This window comes from Grammomys surdaster, unplaced genomic scaffold (genome assembly GCF_004785775.1).
Source record: "Grammomys surdaster isolate TR1022 unplaced genomic scaffold, NIH_TR_1.0 136, whole genome shotgun sequence".
Classification (NCBI taxonomy): domain Eukaryota; kingdom Metazoa; phylum Chordata; class Mammalia; order Rodentia; family Muridae; genus Grammomys; species Grammomys surdaster.
In genome coordinates, this window is record NW_021604594.1 from 8,647,852 (window position 1) to 8,658,296 (window position 10,445).

General features: G+C 36.1%; 1 protein-coding gene across 1 annotated transcript in view; it reads right to left on the reverse strand.

Moving 5' to 3' along the window:
* Positions 1-10,445, reverse strand: part of Agps (alkylglycerone phosphate synthase) — a 98,841-nt gene that overhangs the window by 62,778 nt on the left and 25,618 nt on the right. Inside the window, exons 5-8 of the mRNA XM_028762899.1 lie at positions 10,105-10,179; positions 6,792-6,863; positions 4,672-4,751; positions 1,684-1,764 (exon numbers count right to left, since the gene is read on the reverse strand). Of these exons, the coding sequence (XP_028618732.1) occupies positions 1,684-1,764; positions 4,672-4,751; positions 6,792-6,863; positions 10,105-10,179 (308 nt within the window). The remainder of the gene's footprint in view (positions 1-1,683; positions 1,765-4,671; positions 4,752-6,791; positions 6,864-10,104; positions 10,180-10,445) is intronic.

Consider the following 10,445-nt stretch of genomic DNA (forward strand, 5'->3'; position numbering starts at 1 on the left):
GTGATCTCATAGACAGCTGCCAGCCTGCAGCAGCCACTGCACGCCTGGGTGCTTCTGTGTCAGTGAGACACCAACTAGCAGGTGAAATCTCAGAAGCACCTCCTGGAGGAAATATCACTTAAATTCCAACAAGACATGTTCCTTGAATTTTACTTCTAATCTTAAAAAAAAAAGAAGGAAAACTTGGAAAGGTTAAAATACTACATCAAATGCTATAATAAAGGATATAAAACTGGAAGCCCAAAAGGCCATTCTTTGTTATTAAAGAAAATAGCTGCCAATAACGTCTCTCATTCAAGTTAATGGTGAACTAATCCAGGTCCTTTTAGATGTCTTTCATTGACTATCAAAATTCAAACATGTCCTTTATGTTCACTATATAAAGTCTTGACCTGTTTGAAGATCTCTGACAATTCTTCAACAATTTTAAGCAAGTATAATTTCTTTTTACCCATGAAGGGTAAGTAAGCGGCCTCAGTTGAGCAGCTGTCGGTATTTGCTGTCTGCTAAAGTCTTCCATGTACAATTTCACAAAAACTACTAATAAGTGAAACTATTAATATTTCAAAAACCTTTCTCAGTATCGTAAGAAATTTTTCAAGCATCAGTAATAAGTAGGCCAATTTTAAACATCTCAAAAAATAGGGAAAGAAAATAAAAATACAATCAACAACTACACATTGTCTGTGTCTTATTAAAAAGATTCAGGGACAAACTACTCTATAGTCTAGTTTGAACATAAAGTGACTGGTGTGTCAACCAACAAATCACAACTCCTAACTTTTGATTATAAAAACTGGATTACAACCATCTTGACCATATTTGAGAAGTTTAAAAATCAATTTTTACAATTTTTTTAAATTCTTATTTTTATGAATATGGGTGTTTTGTTACAGGTATGTGTGCACACCACATGCATGCAATGTCCATGGATGCCAGGAAAGGGTGATGGATTCACTAGAACTGAAGTTGCAGAGGGTTGTGAGCTGCCACACTGCTGCTGAAAATTAAACCCAGATCCTCTGGAATACCAGTTAGTGCTCTTAAACTCTGAGCCATCTCTCCAACCCCCCAAGAATCAATTCATTTTAGCAATTGCCTGCTTAGAATCCATAAACAGAAACTTTAAAAACATTAAATACTGAGAAAGAGTAGAAAGATTAAGGGTTCCAAAAAAAAATGCCACCCTTAAAGCTCCTGTACACACTCCTTCCACAGGACTGTTATCTGCACCTGAACCCCTCTCTCCTAACTCTGACTCATTCTCGAGTCTCATTTTATCTTATTTTTAAAGTTATTGTGCCAAATAATGAATTTCATTATGGCATTTTCATATATAATTTGTTCTTATTCATTCCCTTCTATTAAAGTCTCATTTTAAATGTCAAGCTTCTATGTATATAATTGTCCACGTCCTTCCTACCTGTCCCCTTTTGATGACACAAACACACTAAACTTAGTCTTACTTAGCCTGAATCATCCATTGTCTATTTCTCCAATTTTCTATCCCAATATAAGGCCCCTGAGGGTAGGAGATCGTGTCTCATTCACTACTGTACTCTCAGTTCAGCCTACAACAGAAACTGAGCAAATTTACTGAATGAACAATATATTGTTGAAAGGTAATTCCTTCAGACACAGAATACCACTGTTTGGAAAAGCTTAATTAAAGAGATAACATACCTGTCTTTCCAAATCTTGTCCTGTTATTCCAGCTTCTACGTGAGCTGTCAGATTGTTCTCATCAACCCAGAGAATCCGGTTCTGTTACAAAGAAAAGGAAGTCTCATTCCTTTGAGCCATTAACATTTTCTTAGGAAATACCTAAGTTCCAAATTCAAAGCTTCAGTAACAAGGTAGTAATCAGAAGTAAGGAAAGTAACCCCCCTTTTCCTTACTCCACACCATGACACTGCAACAAGAGCAGTACAATACGCTACACTGGACAGAAACATACACTCCTCTTTGTGCTGACATTAAGCCAAATGCCATTGCTTAGCTATCTAGTAACTATCTAGTGTTAGTGCGTCCTCATTTGTAAAATGTAGACAGTAGCGATGTATAATAACAGAGTTGCTAAAGGAATAAATAAGATACTCCACATAGAAAACAGTATACAGGAAACATCTACTTGCATTACAGTTAACATAACAATCATGTCTAAGAATCAGAAAATAGGACAGAAAAAAAACTGCTAAGATATTTAAATATAATTCATGGCATCTCTGTACTTAAAAAAAAAAATCCCAAGGAAAAAAAAAAAAAAACAGAAATATGTGTAGAAAATAAAACAAATTCCTGCCTCATGCTCCAAAACAGGAACTGAGCTAAGATGGTGGTACACACCTCCATTTCCAGAGATGCAGGCGGGGGGTCAGGAGTTCAACGTCATCCTCAATTACCCAGTAAGCTTGAAGTCAGCCTGGGCAACATAAGATCTTGTTCCTGTCTCACAGGAACAGAAAGAGGGACTGGATACTTTCTGGAATAACTGCACTTACTAAATAACTATCAATAAAATGTTTTTCCTGGCGTTTTGTGTTTTTGTTTTTTTTGTTTTTTTTTTCCGAAGACAGGGTTTCTCTGTGTAGCCCTGGAACTCACTCTGTAGACCAGGCTGGCCTCGAACTCAGAAATCTGCCTGCCTCTGCCTCCCAAGTGCTGGGATTAAAGGTGTGCGCTACCACTGCCCGGCAGTAGCATTTTTAGTTAACCATACTCATATACATATTACATATGTGTATCTTCTTTTGAATACCAAGGAAGTTGTATTTGTATGTTTGACATATTCCATTTCTTAATAATAACATAAACTTAGTTAAAAACGAAGCGGAAAAATGCAAAAGACAATACAAAATTAGTAGACTGCCTAAATTCTAAAATACAAAAATTCTAAAATTTAACACACATAAATAATTGCTTTATAGAGTATAGTAAGCATTAATACATATTAATGTATTTTGCTTTAGTATATAAAACAGAATTACACTACAAGACAATAGCAATTTCAATATAACTATAACACAGTCAACCTTTGGGTCTTATACCAGCTAAAACCACAGCATTTAACTGTAGAATAAAAGACAAAGAATTTAATAATTTGATGGAATCTCAGATAATAATTTAGATACACTGTATGCATCAATAGACTGGCTCTTGAGGTAATTACATACTTGTATTAACATATGTCTTGCACCCACTGAGGTTGAAACATCTTTTTGATAGAAAAACTTAAGGGAAAAATATATACCTATGCTACATCCAGTATGTACTACACAACTCAAGACAACAGAACAACAGGGGCTGAGGATGTAGCTTGTCTCCACACGAAGATCAATCTCTAGTACAACATAAAACTAGGCATGATGAGACACACCTGTATGTCAGCACTTGGAAAGTAGAGATAGTAGAGTCAGGAGTTCAAGGTTATCTTTGGCACCACAAAGGATACAAGAACATGTATCAAAATGGTAAGCCAAAAGCATACACAATTTTATGTGTTGATTTTTAAATAAAATTAAGTGTATTTTAAAGAACACACTGCCATATCTATCTATAAGATAAGCTTTCTGTGGAGGAGAGGGAAGCACGAAGAAAGGGAAAGAGGGGAGGCAAGAAGAAAGGAGGAAGAAATCTACTAGATTATATATCCAAGGCCTAGAAAAATAGTCAAAGGACACCAAGGAAGAGCAGTGTGCCATTCCATACTACAAATAACTTAGTCTCTTCAAAGTCAGTCATGTTGGGAAGAAGGAAAGTACATGTTCAGATAAAATGAGACCTAAAGAGAAACATCAAAGTTAACAAGGCCCTTTTCTAGAGTTCCATTAGAACTAATCGACTATCATAAAGATACCTTTAAAAATAAGTGTAGACTACATAAATTAGCATAAGAAAAATGATTTTGACTTGACAAGAGTGATAAAAATACAGTAGTTAAATGAGAAAAAGACCTTTTTAAAAAAGAAACAGACAAAATAGGTACAAAGTACCACATCAAGATTTGTTTTTAGCCAGGTGGTGGTGGCACACGCCTTTAATCCCAGCACTTGAGAGGCAGAGACAGGCTGATTTCTGAGTTCGAGGCCAGCCAGAACTACACAGAGAAACCCTGTCTCAAAAAAAAAAAAAAAAAAAAAAAGATTTGTTTTTAAAAGTTCTAGAAAATAAAAGAGAACAAATGTAATGAAGGATTGATAGCTGCTCACTCTGGGCATAGGCACAGTTACCTCTACCTTGCTGTTCAAAGAAAATTCAAATTAAAAAACTCACACAAAGTTGCTACGTGGGACTACCACTAATGTATGAAGGTAAAATTCAATCTAGGTTAAAACCTTAGCATGGTACAGCTCTCAAACCCTGTAAGGACAAGAGCTCTTCCACCCATCCACAGCAAGTGCAAACGCATCCATTTAAGTCTGGGAGGCAAGTAAGTACACATTACTCAAATTCACATTATAACTAATAATTATTTTTACAATAACAGACATCAAGTTATCCACTGTCTCAAGCTTTACAATCATGCTTCTCAAATGATCAATTTACATGCTGACTTAGCACTACAGAACAAGGAAACTTAGCTTTTGATCACCTGAACATGCAGCTAAAATACAGTACTAAGAAAACAATGTTTAAACAGAAAACATAATTAGAAAGAATATCATCATATACCATTTGTGAAGTGTCCAAAGAAATTATTGTTCTTGTCTCATCTGCAGGACACATCAAGCCATAGGACACACTTGTTCCTCCTGTCAAAACAGGAAACAAAAACTTTATGTTTAAATATTTTGCTCCTGTTACATTTCTGGAACAAATTCCTAGTACATAGAACACAAATGGGCCTGCTAGTGCTGACACCTATTTCTGCTTTGCAAAAGCTAACACACTGAAGACAAACTCACCTTTATTTTATGCTGAATGCCAAATGCAGACTACTATGGAACTGAAATCAATGGGCTATGGCTCCATCCCTGGATATCACACACTCATGGAAAGCCCTAGCAATTTGTAGAACTCCAAAAACATAATTAGCAAAGATCTAAGCTAATGATCACTGTGAAGAGGAAGCTTAAAAGAAAAAAGACAAGACCTGAACAACTAAACGTACCATCAACTTCTTCCTACCATAATTACATGATTGTCTTTCTATTAAAGTAACAGTCTTATGCAAAAAGCTTTAATAAATTCAAATAAAAAAAAAACTAAATGCCCAGATCATACTTTTGAAAAGCAAATTTTCATATTCGTTAGTGAAAAGTTATGGTAAAATAGGCTAAGTAATATGTTGAAGTATTTAAACAATATGCTCCTACTTCTTAACATAATTTGTCATAGGATAAATGTCTTAACAAAGAATAAAATATTTTAAGTTTTTAACTACAATCATCCCATATCAATATAAAAATTTAATTGCTATTTCCATACAGTCTATGTGGAAAAGAAACTTCTGGAATTCAACTCTGAAAAGAAGTAATCTATATACATCAACTTAATTTCACCAGGTAAGATTGCCAATTGCAAGTGCAAGTACCTGTGGTTGGAAACCACCACTTGCTTATAACATCATTTTCAATAAAAGAAAAAAATCACAGTAAGTGGCACTGTGGTGCCTTTGTACACTAACTAAAGGGAAGTATCAGTTAGAGAGAAAGTCTGAGACTCCTAGAGTTACTGAGATCTATATTCACCAATGCCAACACAGTAAGTGAAGGTTAGGGGCTAGAGAGATGGCTCAGCGGTTAAAAGTACTGACTATTCTTTCAAAGGTCCTGAGTTCAATTCCCAGCAACCACATGGTGGTTCACAACTATCTGTAGCAGGATCTGATGCCCTCTTCTGGTGTGTCTGAAGACAGTGACAGTGTACTCACATATATAAAATAAATAAATCTTGGGGGCTGGAGAGATGGCTCAGTGGTTAAGAGCATTGACTGCTCTTCCAGAGGTCCTGAGTTCAATCCCCAGCAACCACATGGTGGCTCACAACCATCTGTAAAAGAATATGATGCTCTCTTCTGGTGTGTCTGAAAACAGCTACAGTGTAGTCATCTAAATATAATAACTACAGGCTGGAGAGATGGCTCAGTGGTTAAGAGCACTGACTGCACTTCCAGAGGTCCTGAGTTCAAATCCCAGCAACCACATGGTGGCTCACAACCATCTGTAATGAGATCTGATGCCCTCTTCTGGTGTGACTGAAGACAGCTACAGTGTATTCATATATAATTAAATAAATAAATCTTTAAAAAAATAAAATAAATATAATAACTACATCTTAAAATAAAAGTGAAGGTAATTTCCTTTGGCTTATTAAAATCATGCAGTCAACAACAAAAACTCAAAGATCAACTTAGTTTATGATTAAAAATAATGCTAGCTTTTCATAGTCGGAGGCACTGACTAGCCATCACTGTACTAGTGAACTTTTAATTCTCTTAGGTGTTCTACGATCATTCGGCTCCTCCAGAGATGACACTGGGTGCCTGGAAAAACTAAAAGGATCCCCACATACATACAGATTAAAAAGTTAATTACTAAATGAACATTTTCTTATTTAGCATTAAAAACCATCTTTACCTATGACTCATACAGAAAAAAAGACATGAATTAGAGGTAAACAACATCTCAAGCAGCTTAGTATTTACAATACAAAGGATCATGTAAACCAGTTTTTACATTTACTATATTATAATCACAAAATGCTTGTTTTCAAGTACATATAAATAAAAATACAAATATTTTAAATAGGACAAATTTAATCATAATAAAATTGAAGAACACAATACTTACCACCAATTGGTATGATACAAAGGTTATATTTGCACGCTAGATTCACAATCTTAACTACATCATCATGACATGCTGTTGAAAAAGAAAAATATATTAACTATAAGTACATAAATAAAATCTGCATATTATTACAAACTAAAGGACAGTAAAGCTCTTAAACACCTAACTTTTCCTTACTTACTCATACCATGTTAAATGGCTGTAAACAAGATTCTTTTTAACAATTCAGACTTAAGAAAAAGTATTACAAATGTACTTCATGCCACATTCCCAAACATTAACATCTCATACAAGGAAGATCTAATTATCGAAAACCATCAAATAACATAGACAAAACAATCTATAGTCCTTCCTCTAATATTCCACTAACATCCCTTTTTGGACCAGAGTCAAACCTGAAATCACACATTGATTCTTTGACTTTCATGTCAATGACACTTCTGAGGAACTTTAGGCAGTTATTTCAAACAAAGCTCTTAGTTTATTTCCCTAAGATTAAACAGAGACTAAACAGTTGGTAAGCACCTCACAGTAGTGGTGCTCTGCCTTTCTTAGCACAGTATAGCCAAAAACATGTCTCATTTTTCATAATCTTAACTTTGGTTAGGTAGGTACTGTCAGCTAGGTACCCTACTGGAAGGATGTTTTATTTCCTGTTTAAAAATATACCAATATTCAAACTATGCAAACAACATATTTCACATATTTTCACCCATTAATTTTAGCACTTCTGTTTCTTAATTCCAAAAAAAAAAAAGTAAAATCTTACACAAACTAGAGTAGCACACAAATTCTTTTCCTTTGTATATAACTAGAGCTATCTAAATAACGAACTCTAACTGAGGAAGAGTGTATGTCAAGTAAGATGGTCCTACTCCAGCTGTCTTTGGCACTAGGACATGAAGGGGACAGGAGGAAGCAACATGGCAGGGATTACTTAACTTGCATCACATGGAAGACAAAGTTTTGAGGCAAGGAAACTAAAAAATTGTACTATTAACTGCTAAAAGAGTATTATCCTAAAAGAGAAAAAAGAGTTTTAGGAAAAACAAATTGATACATATTTACATAAGCACAGAACTTGTTTTACAAATGTTTTGACTATCTCAGCTTGCATAAAGCTGTAAATACTTAGCCTTTGTATATAGTTCCACTCCGGGGTAGAGTGATTTGATGGAGATTAAACCTGAGACCTTGCATATGCTAAAGACATACTCTACCAAGAAACTGCAGGCTCGCTGAAAGTTTTAATCAAATTTATTTTTAGGCTTTCAGATTAAACCTATAAAGCTTACTGCTGGTAGTGTAAAATAGACAATGGTTATGAAGTGGCTCCATGAATACTAGCACTTGCTTTGCAATCATAAGGACCTAAGATCAATTCCCCAGCACCTACGTAAAAAGCCAGGTATGGATGCACACTTATAACTGCAGCACTGGGAGGATGGGAGGCAAGGGTAGATGGATCCAAGAGCTCAGTAACCAGCATGCCTAGCAAAAATGTTGAGTTTCTGGTTCAATGAGAAACCTTCTCTTAGCCAGGTGGTGGTAGCTCACGCCTTGAATCCCAGCACTAGGGAGGCAGAGGCAGGCGGATTTCTGAGTTCGAGGCCAACCTGGTCTACAGAGTGAGTTCCAGGACAGCCAGGGCTACACAGAGAAACCTTGTCTCGAAACCAAAAAAAAAAAAGAAACCTTCTCTTAAGGCAATAAGGGAAAGAGACAGAAAGATCCCCAATGGTCCTGCTCTGGTTTCTGCATGGATGTACACAGGTATACACACACACACACACATACACTCTCTCTCTCTCTCTCTCTCTCTCTCTCTCTCTCTCTCTCTCTCTCTCTAATTATACACACATGGGGAGGGAGGGAGGGAGGGAGAGACAGACAGACAGACAGACAGACACAGAGAGGTAGACTAAGAATAATTAAAGAAACACCAGAAGAGTATCTGTTAAAAAATGTTACAACAAATGGATTCTATGACTGTAACTAACTTATTTAAGAGTCTTCCTTGACTGTGCTATCAGAAACCACTCCCTCCTGCCACCACCCACCCTATACAGTATCGTCTTTGTATTTCTCTCTAATGGTTAGCACTATCCAATATATTATATACTTTTTTTGTGCTCCCTCACTAAATCTCATTGCACTTGAGAACAGGGGTTTTCTTTCTCAACTTCTTATCCTCAGTACCTAGCTGAGGTGTTCATAATTTGGTATGTAGCACACTGATGATGCATAAAGACTAACTACGTGGAGAATTTGCTTTGGGATTTGGCTTTTTGAAATAGGCTGATTTTAAACTCACAGCATAGCCAAAGATGACCTGGAACTCCTGACCCCTCTGCCTCTGCCATCCAGATGATAAGATTACAAGAATACATGACACCCAGCTCAAGTGAGATTACTTTTTTTCTTAATTTTCAATTTTATTTTATGTGTATTGAGGGTTTTGCCTGTGTGTATGTCCATATAACTTGTTTATACAGTGCCCACAGACACCAGAAGACATGTTTGATTTCCTGAAACTAGAGTTAACAGATGGTTGTGGATGCTGGGAATACAGCCTGGGTCCTCTGGAAGAGCAATCAGTGTTTTTAAGCCATGAGCCTTCTCTCTAGCCTCAATTAAAATAACAATAATAACAACAACAAAAATAATAATATTGTTAGTGCTAGTGGTGCATGTGTACATGATAGGAAGCACATTTGTGAAGTCAGAGGACAATTTTGTGGAGTTGGTTCTCTCTCCACCTATATGTAGGTTTCAAGGACCAAATTCAAGGGATGAAACTCAGGTTGTTGGGCTTATAAAGCAAGTATCACTATCTTCTGAGGATTCTCACTAGCATACTAAGTTAATTTTGCTAGTAGAAATTTTGACTTTAACATACATACACACCAGTGGCAATATAGTCTACATGAGTGCAAGGAAACAAAAGACAGCCACACTATTTGACAGTCACAGTGGTAAAGGGTCCTGCCTGAAAGATGGACCTCAAATCAGGCACGTTCCATATAATTAAAATCCTTAAAGACAACTACAATAGATTTCATAGATAAGTATGCATTCCTCCACTTGTGTGAAACTCTAAACTACAAAAGAAAACAACTATCTCCACATCTGGAACTAAGATGACAGAATGCCTCAAAATGCATTGTTGCAAACTACAATGTTCTTTCAAACTTTTCCCTCATGCAAAGAAAAACTAGGTTTCATTACCTTCATTTAATTCATATTAAAACTAAATAAATTCTTCAGAGAAACAAACTATACTAAAATGATACAAAGAGTTAAAACAACTTACTTGGCCATACAACTATATCAGGAATCCGCTCAAACATCCCTTCTCTGAGCAAAAATATTTCATGAAGACAATGACCTGTTTTGTTGTTTAAAAAGAAAAATGCAAAACAATTTAACTTACAGAAAGCTTCAAAATAAAGACAGAAAGCCAATGTAAGCAGGCCCTGTATGAGAAGCCCAGTATGAATACCTGCACAAGCAGTGTTAAAGTGAGCCACCCTAGTGTGAGTAACACCAGCGAAACACCAGTGTGAGCAACCCCAGGGTGAGGAGTGTGAACATGAGCAGATACATCCCAGTGTGAGCAACCCCAAAGTAAGCAGTTCCAGTGTGAGCAGCCCC